At 34.0% G+C, this 16,196-nt stretch overlaps 1 protein-coding gene across 1 annotated transcript in view; it reads right to left on the bottom strand.

The window, feature by feature from the left end:
• Positions 1–2,431: 2,431 nt before the first annotated feature.
• SLC9B1 (solute carrier family 9 member B1) overlaps positions 2,432–16,196 on the bottom strand; it is a 72,435-nt gene continuing 58,670 nt past the window's right edge. The window contains exons 7-12 of the mRNA XM_069485463.1: positions 15,679–15,854; positions 11,043–11,149; positions 10,021–10,170; positions 6,500–6,608; positions 5,809–5,945; positions 2,432–2,647 (exon numbers count right to left, since the gene is read on the bottom strand). Of these exons, the coding sequence (XP_069341564.1) occupies positions 2,432–2,647; positions 5,809–5,945; positions 6,500–6,608; positions 10,021–10,170; positions 11,043–11,149; positions 15,679–15,854 (895 nt within the window). The remainder of the gene's footprint in view (positions 2,648–5,808; positions 5,946–6,499; positions 6,609–10,020; positions 10,171–11,042; positions 11,150–15,678; positions 15,855–16,196) is intronic.

Raw genomic sequence — 16,196 nt, 5'->3', positions numbered from 1 at the left:
TTCCATGTCTTTCCAATTGTGAATTGTGCTGCAATAAACATTTGATTGCTGGTGTCTTTTTGATAAAATGACTTTTTTTCTTCTGGGTAAATAACCAATAGTGAGATTGCTGGATCTAATGGTAGGTCTACTTTTAGTTCTTTGAGGAATCTCCATACTGTTTTCCATAGAGGCTGTACTACCTTGCAGTCTCACCAACAGTGTATAAGTGTTCCTTTCTCTCTGCATCCACACCAGCATCTATTGTTTTTGGACTTTTTAATAAAAGCCATTCTAACTGGGGTAGGGTGATATCTCATTGTGGCTTTAATTTTCATTTCCTTAGCTGTGCAGAAGCTTTAGAATTTAATCAAATCCAATTTATTAATTTTTGTTGTTGCCATGATTGCCGTTGGGGTCTTAGTCATAAATTCTTTGCCTTGGCCGATATATTGAAGAGTTTTTCCTACATTTTCCTCCAGAATTCTTAGGGTTTCATGTTTTATATCTAAGTATTTTATCCATCTTAAATTAATTTTTGTGAGTGGTGAGAGCACATCAAAAAAATAATCCAACAGGACAAGGTTGACTTCATCCCGGGGATGCAAGGATAGTTCAACATACATAAATCAATAAATGTGATTCACCACATAAACAAAAGCAAAAACAAAGACCATATGATCATCTCAAGAGATGCAGAAAAAGCATTCAACAAAATCCAGCACTCTTTCATGATAAAAATCTCTCAAAAAACTAGGCATAGAAGGAACATATCTCAGAATTATAAATGCCATATATGACAAACCCACAGCGAACATCATAATGAATGAGAAAAAGTTGAAAGCATTCCCCCTAAGAACTGGAAAAGGGACAAAGGTGCCCATTGTCACCACTTCTATTCAATATAGTGCTGGAAGTCCTAGCCAGAGCAATAAGGCAAGAGAGGAATATTAACGGTACCCAAATTGGGAAAGAGGAGGTCAAATTGTCACTCTTCACTGATGATATGATCTTGTATCTAGAAAACCCCAAAGATTCCACCAAGTCTCCAGGAATTGATAAATTCAGCAAAGTCTCAGGATACAAAATCAATTTACATAAATCAGTAGCATTTCTACATACTAATACCAATCAAGCCAAGAGTCAAATCCAAAGACTCAATACCCTTCACAATAGCTACAAAGAAAATGAAATACCTAGGAAAATACTTAACCAAGGAGGTGAAAGATCTCCACAGGAGAACTGCAAAACTCTGAGGAAAGGAACCGCAGAGGATACAAACAAATGGGAAAAGTTTTCCTGCTCATGGATAGGTAGAATCAATATTGTTAAAATGTCCATACTACCTGAAGTGATTTACAAACTCAGTGCAATCCCCATCAAAATTTCAATGTCATATTTCACAGATCTAGAAAAAATAATTCTATGCTTTGTTTGGGACCAGAAAATAGCCCAAATAATCAAAGGCATCTTTTTTTTTTTTTTTTTTTTTGAGACAGAGTCTCACTCTGTTGCCCAGGCTAGAGTGAGTGCCATGGTGTTAGCCTAGCTCACAGCAACCTCAAACTCCTGAGCTCAAGGGATCCTCCTGCCTCAGCCTCCCGAGTAGCTGGGACTACAGGCATGCACCACCATGCCCGGCTAATTTTTTCTATATATATTTTTAGCTGTCCATATAATTCTTTCTATTTTTAGTAGAGATGGGGTCTCGCTCTTGCTCAGGCTGGTCTCGAACTCCTGAGCTCAAACGATCCGCCCACCTCGGCCTCCCAGAGTGCTAGGATTACAGGCGTGAGCCACCGCGCCCGGCCAATCAAAGGCATCTTAAGCAAAAAAGAACAAATGTGGAGACATCACATAACCAGACTTCAAACTATACTATAAGGCCATAGTAACTGAAACAGCATGGTATTGGTACAGAAATAGAGACAGAGACAAATGGAATGGAATTGAGACCCCAGATATAAAACCATCTACCTACAACCAACTGATCTTTGACAAAGCAGACAGCAATGTACACTAGGGAAAAGAAGCCCTATTCAATAAAATGGTGCTGAGAAAATTCAATAGCCACGTGCAGAAGACTGAAACAGGATCCCTTCCTCTCACCCCTCACAAAAATTAATTCAAGGTTTGTTTAATTTTATATTAAGCCTAGTTTGTATTATAATGTGAAATTCAGCCTTAAAGATTACTTTAAACTTTCCTAGGGTATTTTCAGATTTGCATTGTTTTTAAAATATGTAAATACTAAGAGAATATTCCATTTAATACCATTTTTATTAAATTAACTTTGGAATCAAAAATTAGAGGGAAGTCCTAGAGTGAAATCACATATTTACTAAATCCTGGGTTCTGTGTCTAGTGTCTCTACATATTTGTACTTTTAAATTTTTCTATCATATGAGGTAATTCATTAAAAGAAGCAGGCAGGTAATGACAAATAAACATTTTAATGATGCTCGAGATGTGACAATTGCACTTTTATTTCTGTTGGATCATAATGACGTGTAAGTATTTTGGGCCCCAGTAGGCCAATAAGTAGGGCTCCATTTGGAGCTGTGACCAAGATGGCTAAAAATGCTAATGTCATCACATCCCTTGAATACGATTCCAAGTGGGGCGCAGAGACTCTTGCTGATTCTAGAGCCAGAGGACCTAACACAGCCTGCATTTGGTGGGGGTAGAGGGTGGGGAGGGAATGGGGCATAAAGAAAAATATTAAAATGGGTTAATATATAATAAAAGTATATTGCTCTATTAAAATAAACAAAACCTAGTACTAGATTATTACGAAAAAAGATAAGACTAAAAGTGCTGAGTATTTTTCATAAATTACTCACCAACTCTTATGTTCTTCCTAGCAAATATATCTGGAGGAAGAGTGCAATAGTGACAAATTAGCATGCAGAAATTTTGCTGATTCTGCACTCTTGTCCTCTCAGCTTTTCCCTATTCAAATATCTCTTTCGAGCGCTCATATTACCCTTAGAACATCAGGAGTTCTATTTGAACCAGAGTTTTGCTTAGTTGCTTTTACCACGTACCACTAGGTTCTTGGCTACAACAAGACAATATAAAATACTTAGGTTTCTTATGGTCTCCTAGGATTTGTTGCTCTTCTCATTGTGCTTCCTACTTTTGGGGCAGTATATTATAGCAGAATTGACAAGAGGTTTGGAATCCAGCAAACTGAGTTTGAATCCTGTTTTTGCCACAACCAGGTTAGTGGTCTTGTGCAAGTGACTGAAACTCTCTAACCTTCTAATTACTTACTTGTCAAATGAACAACAAAGTACTTACCTCACTGGGTGGTTGTGAGGATTAAATATGAGAATGCAAGAATGCCTGGCATATAGTAGCATATGCATATATGTAGCATATAGTAGCATATAGTCTTCATATCATAGCAACTTTCTCTCCCCTGCCCCACTCCTCATCCCCTGGCAGTCAGGGGATAAATTCATTTTCCCCACTTATCTTCTATCGTATTTATTTTTAATAATATAAAGCAATTTCTTACCGACACTCTTTCTTTGTATTTACTAATCTAGGCATGATATTACTTTAACATTTTTAGAGATTAAACATAAATATATAATATATCTTCTATGGAACTGCAAAGTCACAGCATAACGGTAGAAGCAGTACCTCTGATATGGGACATTATGGCAAAAGAACCCCTCAAATTAATATCATTTTCCATATCCCAAATCAATGATTAAAAATGGCATAGTTTTTATATAATACCTTCTTTTATATTTATTTTTTGAGACAGGATCTCACTCTGTTGCCCAGGCTGGAGTGCAGAGGTGTGATGGTAGCTCATTGTAACCTTGAACTCCTGGGCTCAAGCAATTTTCCTGCCTTGGCCTCCCAAAGTGCTGGGATTATGGGCATGAGCCACTGCACCCAGCCCAGCTTTGTATAATGACTTTTTATTTCCTAAACACAAGCCAATATGCTATATGCTAGGGGGAAAAAGGTAAATCAGGCAGAAAACCAACTCTAAAGAATCTTACAGTTTAGAAGAGCATTTGAACATAAAAGAACTGCCAAAAAACCGTTGACTTTCAAGACATGATGATGATAATAACAGTGAAACTAATAGTAATATTTATAGAGTACCATTCTTAAAGCTTTCCATTTATTAATTCACTTAATCCTTATGACAATCCTATTATGTGAGGACCACTACTAGATGACAAATGGTTTCCACCTAGTGAATGAGATTTAATGTTATTTCTTTAAAAGAATCCTACTAGCAAACTGATCTTACGTTTGTGAACTGAGTTCTTTATTTACCCTCTTAATATCTTCCATTTTTTCCACTCTAATTTTCCTCAGTTTTTCTAAACTGAGGAATAAGAGAAAGAATTGAAGCTCAGTCAATTCTGTTTAAGCAGCAGGGAACGGAGGAAGGGGACAAAGGTGAAAAGTTCTTAAAGTTAAAATATTTGTTGATCCAAGTCATTTATGACATTATCGTCATCTATTGTGGCTGCTGTGACTCTCTACGTGCATCAATAATTAATTTCATACGTCTTGCCACTCCCTGAAACCAGCTCAGTGTTCTTTGTGCAGAAGACAGTACGGGCCCAGTAGACAGAAACAGGCAGAGGCAGAACAATATTGCAGGAGTTGAGTGAGTGGTCTCCTTCCTCATACCTGCTTTTCTTTTTTCCTTGATTTATGAAAAGTATGAAATAATAAAACAAAATTGCACGTGTATTGTTGGAAGGAGAGAGAATAGAGGGATGATAGATACTACTTTTGTAGATTTATTATTCCTTACAGTAGACATTAAAGACAAAAAGTTATTATCTATGTTTCTTGAAGGTAAGATAAAACAACAGCATTAACTGAGCTCCGCCACATTCCAGAGACTGTGCTAAGCACTTTACGTGGATTATCTCATTTAATCCTCACAACACCATGATGAAATAGACGCTCATAGACCTCACTGTAAAATGAGGAAATTGAGGCACTGAGAGATTAGGAAATAACTTGCCTAAGGTTATAGGAAAGTAATATGGTATCTATTACCATAGCCTGCTTTTCTAATCATGATAATAGAGAATTTTGTTGCATGGAAATTTAGGAGCTTCTGTTCTGGAATAACAAGAAAAGAATCCTAGAAAATTAAGGTATGATGCTGCCAAGTTAAACAGTCTACAATAAACAGCATTGTCTTTCAGTAGGAGGAGAATATCATTGATTAACAGGGCAAAATTATAAAGACTCTCATTCATTCATTCATTCATTCATTATTGTAGGCATATTTATTGTAGACATGCAATGCATATTTACCTTCTGTGTGCCAGGCACAGGGGAAAGTAATGGAAAAAAATGCAAACACTGTCCCTGTCCTTCCTATATGGTTTATTGGGAGGATTCAGTCATTCATCAAATAGTTAAAAACAATATATGTACATTTGTGTGGTGGAGTCAGTGACAGGGATAGGAAATGTGTTTTTAAAAAATCAATGTGTCTCTACTTTAAAATCACAACATTTAGCTCTATGACATTTAGTAAAATATGAAAATTCCAATATTGACATATACTCTCATATTTTGGGAAAATATAAAACATTTTTTATAAATTTAGGAAGGATTTGTAGTTAAAAGTATACATTTCAATTTCAGAAGAATTGCTTTCAAAACTGAGGTTTAAAAGTTTACATTAATTTTATAAATAGTTACGATCAATCAAAAAATTTAAGAGTAAGGCTAAGAGCTCACATTTTGTGATTAGAGTAACAGTCTTCATTTAGAATTTTAAAAAAATCATCAAAACTAAAATATTAGAATGACTTATTATATTGTTACCTGGACTGTAGCTTTGGGCATCCATGATAAAGCAATAAATATTCTCTCCTTAAAACTAAAGCCAGCAAAAGACATCAACACAAAAGTGGCTAAAATTCGAACACATAATGCCAAACTCATTGTAGCAACACAAATGCCTACAACAGATACAAATAAACATAAATAACAATACATTGGGATGAAGTGATTTTTTATACCTAGAGTTATGATTTCTAAACCTTTGAAAGCATTTTAAGGCTATTGCCTCTTTATGTCTTTATTTTTTAAGTAAAAATAATAGTTATAAAAAATACAAGTATGAGTGAGGCTTCTAGGCAATGTGCAAGAGATTGTCTGATGGTAGAGGTACCATGAAAAATAAGACAGATGACATTTGTTCAATTTTAAACTAATAGATGTTTTTGGAATACTTTTAAAATGAAAGTATTCAAAAGGTACTGATGGTATCTAATATTTTCCCTCTGAAATGAAATCTTATATACATTTCCTCAGATCACTCAGGGAAGATAGTATTGTCTTTATTACCAAAAAAACTACCCAGTGAAAAGGAAAAGCAAATACATGCTACTGTGTCAACGTGTTTCTGAAGGTCTTTGTTATCATTCAAAGATAGATTGTAAATAAAAATTAAAATATTCATAGTTTTCTTAAATATTTTTGAACCTTTTACTTTTTGTGCTCTTATTCTTACCAATAGTATTTGATTCAAGAGCTGAAACAGATACTTCTGATCCAACTAAACCAAAAAGAAGTGGTTGAAAAATATTCCATGTTTTTGAAATAATTTTTTGGACTCCAATCTGTGGAAAAGATAAATACATTTATAGTTACTGCGGCACATTAAAATAATTACATTTCAGATATTTAAAGTCACTTTTTAAAATTTTTAAAAATTATTTTTATTTTTATGTTTTACTATATATTTTTTTTGAGATAGGGTCTCACTCTGTTGCCCAGGCTGGAGGGCAGTGGCAGAATCTTAGCTCACTGTACCCTAAAATTCCTGGACTCAAGCAATCCTCCTGCCTCAGCCTCTTGAGTAGCCAGGACTATAGAGGTGTGCCACCATGCCCAGCTAATTAAAACATTTTTTTTAGAGATGGAGTCTTGATATGTTGCCCAGGCTGGTCTCGAACTCCCGGCCTCAAGTGATCCTCTCACCTAGGCCTCCCAAAGTGCTGGGATTACACGTGTGAGTTACTGCACCTGGCCCGCACTTTTTAACATCTAATAAACTTAAGATATTTTATTTTTAGGAGAAATGTTAAAACCTAATTAATAGAAACTGAGCAGGTGAATTCTTATACTCAAACAGATAGAATTTGATTAAAAGAAACTTGTGAAGCTATAAAATAAACAGTATCATTTGGTCATGTTGACACAGAATAAATGAGGTCTTTGGAATTCCAGACATTTTTAATAAGAGTTTTAGCTTTTGTTTTTAAGGTAACTGAACAGGGATAGAACCACATCATGCCTGATGAGAACATACTCAGCTCATGCAAACACCTGTGTTCTCAGTAGGGAGTTGGGAAAACTTCCACGAACAATTATCCTGGAACCCAATCCTATGAAAGTGAATCCTGATATGTTATAAGCTATTAGGAAAACAATTTTGGTAGTCTGTTAGGCCTGCTTCCAAAGGACCCATGTTGAATACTTCAAAGTTACTTTTTCCTTAAAACTAAACCAAAAACATACTCAATTCTTATTTGGTTGCCTGTTAAGCTTCCCTTTCTGGGAATGAATCCCTCCCAGTGCCACTTTCCCTACTAAAAGCTACAGGAAAGAGCTCTCTTGGCATAAGAGTATTCTGGCTCTTCTCTAGGAATTGGTATGAAGGGATTTTAGTCTCAGCCTGGGCTTATCTTTTTTTTAGAGAATTTTGATTACTCTTGCTCAGGACATAAACTATCTTTATAACTATTTCCCTTATGACTGTGTTTTCTGATTGTCATTTATAAAAGTAAAGTTAAAAAAAGGGGAAAAGAGCATTACTATATCTTCTTTATAGCACATTTTCCTATTTGTTACTTTTAATCTTTGAAACCTATTTATTCTAGTTTGTTTTATTTTTTTATTATTTAAAAAATTTCTAGTAGTTTTCATCTTATTTATCTGATTGTATTTTGTTCATTATTGACCATTTAATTTCTTTTATAATTATAATTATATAGGAATACTAAACAAAATGCCATGATGATTTTTGGTTAGAGAAATTCTCAAGCTGATTCTAAAATTTATCTAAGAAAGAATGTAGGCAGGAATAGTCAAGAAATATTTTAAAAAGAACTATAATGAGCCAGGTGCGGTGGCTCACGCCAGTAATCCTAGCACTCTGGGAGGCCGAGGCGGGAGGATCGCTCCAGGTCAAGAGTTTGAGACCAGCCTGAGCAAGAGCGAGACCCTGTCTCTACTAAAAATAGAAAGAAATGATCTGGACAGCTAAAAATATATATAGAAAAAAAAATTAGCTGGGCATAGTGGCACATGCCTGTAGTCCCAGCTACTCGGGAGGCTGAGGCAGAAGGATTGCTTGAGCCCAGGAGTTTGAGGTTGCTGTGAGCTTGACGCCATGACACTCTAGCCCAGGCAACAGAGCGAGACTCTGTCTCATAAAAAAAAAAAAAAAGAACTATAATGAGAGGGTTCCTTCTATATTAGATTTTGAGACATAAAACTTCAGTGATTTAAAATAGTATTGGCATAGGAATAGATAAGCATATTAAATATTAATAGGTTCTAGAACTTATCTATATGTGTGAGAATTTAGTTCACGTTAAAAGAGGCATTTAAAGTAACTAAATCAATCAATAGTGGATCAATCAATAAATAATTTGGCAAAAATTGACTGTCCAATTTATACACATATATGTATGTACATATCTATTATATGCTAGTATATATGTGTGTCTATGTGTACATATATATACACATGCATATGTATTTATGTATATCTTGATATCACAGCTTTCACAATCATAAATTCCAAGTGAATTAAAGAATTAAATGCAAAAACAAAATAAACAAAAATGACTAAATTATTAGATGATAATATAGAAAATAGTATCTTTATAATGTTTATAGTCTTATAATATTCAGTGAGGAAGTCCTTCTTAAACAAGATGCAGTATCTAAAACCAAAGAGGAAAAATTAATAGGTTTGGCTATAGGAATCTATACTTCCATACAAAAAAAACATAAGCAAAAGTTATATGCAATATACACATAACAAAGGATTGGTAGCCCTAACATTAGAGAAACTATATAAATTACAAACAAAAAGGCAAATAATTCCATAAAATAGGCAAAGATTAATAGGTAGTTGAAAAAGAATATATGAAGATTGTTCATCTGAGGAAGAAAAAAAGAATATATGAAGAGAAGCTTAATCCACAACTAATCAGAGAAATGTAAATAAAGACATCATATAGTTGTAAGAAACTATATGTAAGAATCAATGACTGAGACCATCCAATAGTAAAAAAAAAAAAAAAAAAAAAAAAAAATAGAACTAGTGATAATATCCAGTGTTGTGGACGGGTTGAGGTATTAGGCACCCTTCTACACTGTGGACAGGAGTGTAAATAACTAAAATCTTTTGAAAGGATAATTTGGCAGTACCTATCAAAACAAAAAACAGACCATTTCTTAACCAAGCAATTCCATTTCTAGGAATCTGTCCCTACAGAAGTACTTGTACATATGCAAAAAGACACATGACAAAGTTCATGGCACCACTGCTGTGACAACAAAAAATGGAAAAAAATATAAATGTCTATGAATAGAGGACTGGTTAGAAGAAATGAGTAATTCTGGAAAGGGGGTTTAGGAGTGGTGTGGGAATAGAGGAATCTTTTACATTTTATTCTATGTTTTAATCTTTATGAGCATGTTTCCATGGATTAATTGTAAGAACTAAAATTTTAATGAATAAGATAAATTGATAAAAGTTATATAGTCATATTACATAAAACTTGGGAAAAGAGAAGGCTGATGTGATAATTCAACTTCTGATTGTATTTTAGTATATCTCCAGGTGCTTTTCCTAAATATTTTATTTCCTTGATTGATTCATATGTTTCCTTGAGGACACAAAAACTTTTGGAACATCTTCTTACTAGAATGAGGGGATTTCCTAAATATCCATTCTAGATGTAAAACATTCAGTTATTTTATCTTTTAAAAAAATAGTGTATTAAACATATTCACCTTTTCTTTGGACCATTTTGTCCCTGCAAGGAAAGTCAACATTAGTGTGCATAATCCTCCAGATGCATGTAAACCAATACGTTGGCTGCCTAAGACGGCAGAAACACACATACTCAAAACAAGGAATGCTCTCTTTGATGGAAGTTTTTGCTAGAATTAGATAGATATTTAGAAATTAATTTACATTAAATATATAAGATTTCACACAATCTTTTGTTTTTGATCCTTTGATACTATGTCTCTAAATGTTATATTTAATAATGTCTAAAGCTTTGATTTTCTTTCTCACCAAATATTTTAGCAGACTTGCTACAAGTAACAAAAGTTGCCGTTATTAACATTTCATATTCTCCCACATCTCTGATACTAATATCAATAAAATAGTTAAAGTATTATTACTTTAACTGTGAGGATGACAGTAGAGACCCAAAGAACCTTCACTTCCATATAACGTGCATGAATTCTTAAAAATAAATTTTTGGATATCTCCATAGTCAAAGAATTGTTTCAGGTAAATTATGATGGAAATTATAGAAATACAAAAGTAATGTCACATTCTTTAAGGCAGGAAAGAGTTCAATTTAATAGCGTTGTCTTTGTCAAAGGAGAATGGAAGAAACTTTAATCCGAAAATATGCAGAAATAAATGGAAACCCATCTCCTCCAAAAATGTTTAAGGGAAAGTTTGGGGGAAAAGATTAGGAAATTGTCAAACATCAATAGGCAATTTAGTAGAGAAAAGGATGGTATAAGGCAGAGAAATGTACTTACTCTGAGTTAAGTACATTTTTCTGATTTTCCTTATTTGCTAAATCAGAAAGCAGAGACTTCAGTGAAAGCCATTGACCCATAGAAATCACTGCTGTGCTCAGTTTTAAGTACAGAGTAGACATCTGAGGCTACTTTTGGGGAGAGAGAGTTAAGTATTGAACTTAATATTTCATGGATCTTCCCAAAGTTCAAATTTTTGAAAGAAATATCTAACACTACACTTCTACAAAATAGATTAACTTTTTATTTACCTGATCTCCACTTGGGAAATATTGAACAAAAAATCCCAAAATAATTCCTGCCAGCACACCAATAAATACGTCCCGTACAGAGGATAGAACAGTACTAATTACACCACCTGTAAGGGCACACAATAAAGAAAACATTTCAGAGAGAAATATTTTCACATACACTACACATCAGAATATCAAATCTAGGTGGTTCCCAAAGAAAGGTAAGTATTTTATAGAACAAATATATTAAAATAGACATTTAATAGTGACATATGAAAATATATAGATCTAGTTAATAAATATGTACTCTCAAGTAATCTAATATACACATATCTCAAAAATGTTCATTGTACAAATAGGCCAAAAAAACCAAAGAATTAATAAGCTGCAATGTGCTCCCCTTATGCACCCAAACTAACAGACCAGGTGAGGTAGAAAAACAGAGAGACTGACAAGAGATGACCTGTGACACTTAGCACATGGCTGGTAAAGGCTATATTAATGACACTTCTCTGGCGTAAAAAAAAAATAAATGATTTAAACATAAAAAGAATAATTGAACAATAGCAGCATAAAAACTTTTAATCCAGGGTCAACCCTAGAAATATCAAAAACAATGAGTTTTTAATATATTTTGTGTTCATGAATATTAATATATTCATACTTATGGTTCACTGTAATAAGTTAAAAACAAAAAAAAACCTGATTCTGAGTCATAAAAAAGTTCAGTTATACTCTGGGTATTTGACTCACTAAAGTATCTAAGTATATTCTTAGAGATATTTTCTAATAAAAATAGCATTAATAGAAACAAAGTGTCATCAGCAAGAAGGCCGAATGAGAAGCTCCCAACCTTGATTCTCCATAGAGACACCAACTGAACAACAATTTGCTATAAAAGCCTTTATGGAACTCCATAAACCATTAAGAAGTTGCAGTGCTACCTGCAAATGCGAAGCCAAGAAGAGTGGCATTGAGCAAGTAAGAAAAGTTGCTGTGTTATACTCATGACAGCCTTTCCCAAAGCTGGAACAGGTTGGTGCAACAGGAAGAAAACATCCAATCTGTGGTTTTTTCATTGTGAGGAAAATGGAAGATTAGAACATTTTTGGGATGTTTCCTGAGGTACTGGTCTCTGTCTCACCTGACTCTGCATCTGCGTACTTTGGATTCCTCGGGGCCACTGAGAACAAGAGAGAGGTCAGAGACATGTTGCCCCATCAGAGAACCTGCAGCACCATAGACAGACACCAGAGAAAGAAAGAGCTCCAGAAAAAGAAACTGGCAAACCTCTGTAATTGGGATACTGCATGCATCAACCCAGAGAAGATGTATCTCCCCAGAAAAAGTTTCACAGGATTGCAGAATCTATAGAAAACTACAGACCAATATCTCTGATGAACATAGACATAAAAATCATTAAAAAAAATACTAGCAAACTGAATCCAACAGTACATCCAGAAGATGATTCACCATGATCAAATGGGCTTCAGCCCAGGATGGTTGAACATATACAAGTCAATAAATGTGATTCACCTCATAAACAGAATTAAAAGCAAAAACCATGTGATCATCTCAATAGATGCAGAAAAAGCATTCAATAAAAGCTAGTGTCCCTTTATAATAAAACCTCTCAAAAAACTTGGAATAGAAGGAATATAACTCAAAATAGTAAAAGCCATATATGACAACCTACAGCCAATATAATACTGAATGGGGAAAGGATGAAAGCATTCTTCTTAAGAACTGGAACAAGACAAGGATGCCCACTTTCTATTCAACACAATTCTGGAAGTCCTAACCACAGCAATCACGCAAGAGAAGGAATTAAAGGGCATCCAAATTAAAAAAAAAAAAGGAAGTGAAATAATCTTTGTTTGACGATGATATGATCTTACACCTAGAAAACCTTAAAGACTCCTCCAAAAGGCTCCTAGATTTGGTAAATGTATTCAGCAAAGTCTCAGGTTATGAAATCAATGTATAAAAATTGATAGCATTTCTATACACCAATAATGTTCAAGCTGAGACCAAATAAAAAACTCAGTCCCATTTATAATAGCTACAAAACCCCCAAGATGCTTAGCAGTAAATTTCACCAAAGAAATTAAATATCTCTACAAGGAGAATTATAAGTTACTTATGAAAGAAATCATAGACAACACAAACAAATGGAAAAACATCCCATGCTCTTGGATCGGAAGAATCAATATTATTAAAATGATAATACTGCCTAAAGTAATTTACAGATTCAATGCAATTTTTAGTAAAATACCAATGTCATTTTTCACAGAATTAGACAAAAAAATTCTAAAGTTCATATGGAACCAAAAATAAGAGCCCAAATAGCCAAAGCAATCCTAAGCAAAATGAACAAAATTGGAGGCATCACATTACCTGATTTCAAATTATAATACAAATCTACAGTAAGCAAAATAGCCTGGTCCTAGCATAAACGTAGACACATTTATTATTGGAACAGAATAGGGAACACAGAAATAAAACCATATACCTACAACCAATTGATCTTTGAGGAAGCACACAAAAACATACACTGGGGAAAGGTCACACTCTTCAATAAATGGTGCTGGGAAAATTGGATAGCCACATGCAGAAAGATGAAACTTGATCCCTATCTCTCAACATATACAAAAATTAACTCAAGATGGCTTCAAGACTTAAATTTAAGGCCTTAAACAATAAAAATTCTAGAAGAAAACCTAGGAAAAACTCTTCTGGACATTGGCCTAGGCAAAGAATTTGTAAGTAAGACTGCAAAAGCAAATGCAATAAAAACAAAAATAGACAAATGGGATTTAATTAAACTAAAAAGCTTTTACACAGCAAAAGAAATAATCAAAAGATTAAATAGACAACCTACAGAGTGAGAGAAAATATTTACAAACCATGTGTTCAACAAGGGCATAATATCCTGAATCTACAAGGAACTCAAACAACTCAGCAAGACACAAACAACCAACCCCATTAAAAAGTGGGTAAATGACATGAACAATCATTTTTCAAAGATGATGCACAAATGGCCAAAATATATAAAAAAATGTTCAACATCACTAATGCATCACTAATGCAAATTAAAACCACAATGATTTACCAACTCTCTCCAAATAGAATGGCCATTATTAAAAAGTAAAAAAATAATAGATGTTGGTGTGGATGCAGTGAAAAGGGAACACTTACACACTGTTGGTGGGAATGTAAATTATTACAACCTTTATGGAGATCAATACAGAGATTGCTCAAAGAATTAAAAGTAGATCTACCGTTTGATCCTGCAAACTCACTACTCAGTATCTACTCAGAGGAAAAGAAATCATATCAAAAGAATACCTGCCCTGGTATATTTATCATAGTACAATTCAAAGATATGTAATTGAGCTAAATGCCCAGCAAGTGATGAATGGATTAAGAAAGTATGGTATACATATACCATGGAGCACTACTCCGTGATAAGAAAGAATGACATAATGTCTTTTGCAGCAACTTGGGTGGAACTGGAGGCTGTTATCCTAAGTGAAGTAACTCACCAACAGAAAAATAATGCCACCTGCATGTTCTCACTTACAAGTAGGAGCTAAACTATGGCTACACCAGGGCACACAGAGTGGTATAACAGAAATTGGAGACTCACAGGGTGAGGGTGGGATGGGGCGAGGGATGAAAAATTACCTTTGGAGTATAATATACACTACTCAGGTGATGGGTACAACCAAAACCCAGACTACATCTCTATACAATATGTACATGTAATGGAATTCAACTTGTACCCTCTAAATCTATTAATAATAATATATAAAAACAATTGTTTTAAAAAAGGATGCTTTGTACCTTCACACACACACACAAAAGAGATAAGTGTGGGTGAATTTACATCAAAAAGTTCAGAAGGAAAAGATTCTTTTCTTCTGGATGTGACTATCACAGATTTTATTATCTTTTCCTTTTTCCTCTTATTTATTTGTATTTTCTGATTTTAAGAGAAACTATACATATTACTTTTCAAATTAAAAAATATTTTGGTATTTAGATAATACAGAAGACTCAATTTCAAACATTCCCAGTAATTAAAGCATTACTAAGTGTGGAAATATTTCCTTTCACAATGTGTGCAGTGACATTCAAGACCAGATATCACCCTGGGAGTCAGATCTTGCTGTGGGATCTTGTCCCACCACTACCAAAAAGCCACATGGCTATCCCAGCTCGCTCTCTATAAGTTATCTTATAATAGAGCAGCCAGTTATCTATGAGGAAAGTCAAAGAAGTAGTATACATGTCAAAAATACCTATTAAAATATTAGTAGCACTAGTAATACTGCTGCTGAATATTTTCTAGTGGGAACTGATAATATTCCAAAGCAACATAAGAAGTGAAATAGTAATAATATGGTTCACCAATTAATTTAAACACATGATAATTAAAATGAAATCATTTGTATTAAGTAGTCGTTTCTTAAGCCACTGAAGCTATTGAAATTTCTTCCCTGGTCTAGAATGAGCTTTATATGAAGAATAAACAGACATTAAATTGAAAAGTGTTGATTAATAAATGAAGAAGTAAAGCCAGAAACCTTGTTTAAAGAACTAACAAAAAAGGTCATGAATGATATGGTGGTGGTTGTATTTTCTTGTTTACCTTCTGAGAAGACTATGCTCATGCATGTATTGAATCCAGTGATAGCCACGATGTCATCTAAACTGCTAGCAGCTATCAGTAAGGTTGGGATGCCTTTTTCAACACCATATCCATTTTCTTGCAAAAGCAGCATGGAAGGGACAACAACGGCAGGAGAGACAGCACCTAGTACAAAACTGAAAGACAGACTTTGAAAACCAATTTTAAAACATTCTTTTAATCAAGTAGTGTTTTATTATAAACTTTGCAACAAATATATTAACGTTTATAAGAATTTGAAATTTGAGTGAATGCTATTTAATGGTTATAAAACTTTTCATGCATTCTTTAGTGCTGTCTAAAATTTTATAGAGATGTAGTTCAAAATGTTGGGCTGAGCACAGATTGCTCCTCTCTCTCCATCCCTAAATCCTTTGAAATAAAGATGTAAAAGTATAGGAAAATTCACAGCCTAACTAGAAAACAAAAGGGGATTCCTCCAGTGGACAAGAAACTAAATATATCCCAGGAAGATAAGA

The sequence above is a fragment of the Eulemur rufifrons genome, chromosome 13 (genome assembly GCF_041146395.1).
Source record: "Eulemur rufifrons isolate Redbay chromosome 13, OSU_ERuf_1, whole genome shotgun sequence".
NCBI classification, from domain to species: Eukaryota; Metazoa; Chordata; class Mammalia; order Primates; family Lemuridae; genus Eulemur; species Eulemur rufifrons.
This window is presented reverse-complemented; position numbering and strand designations above follow the sequence as displayed.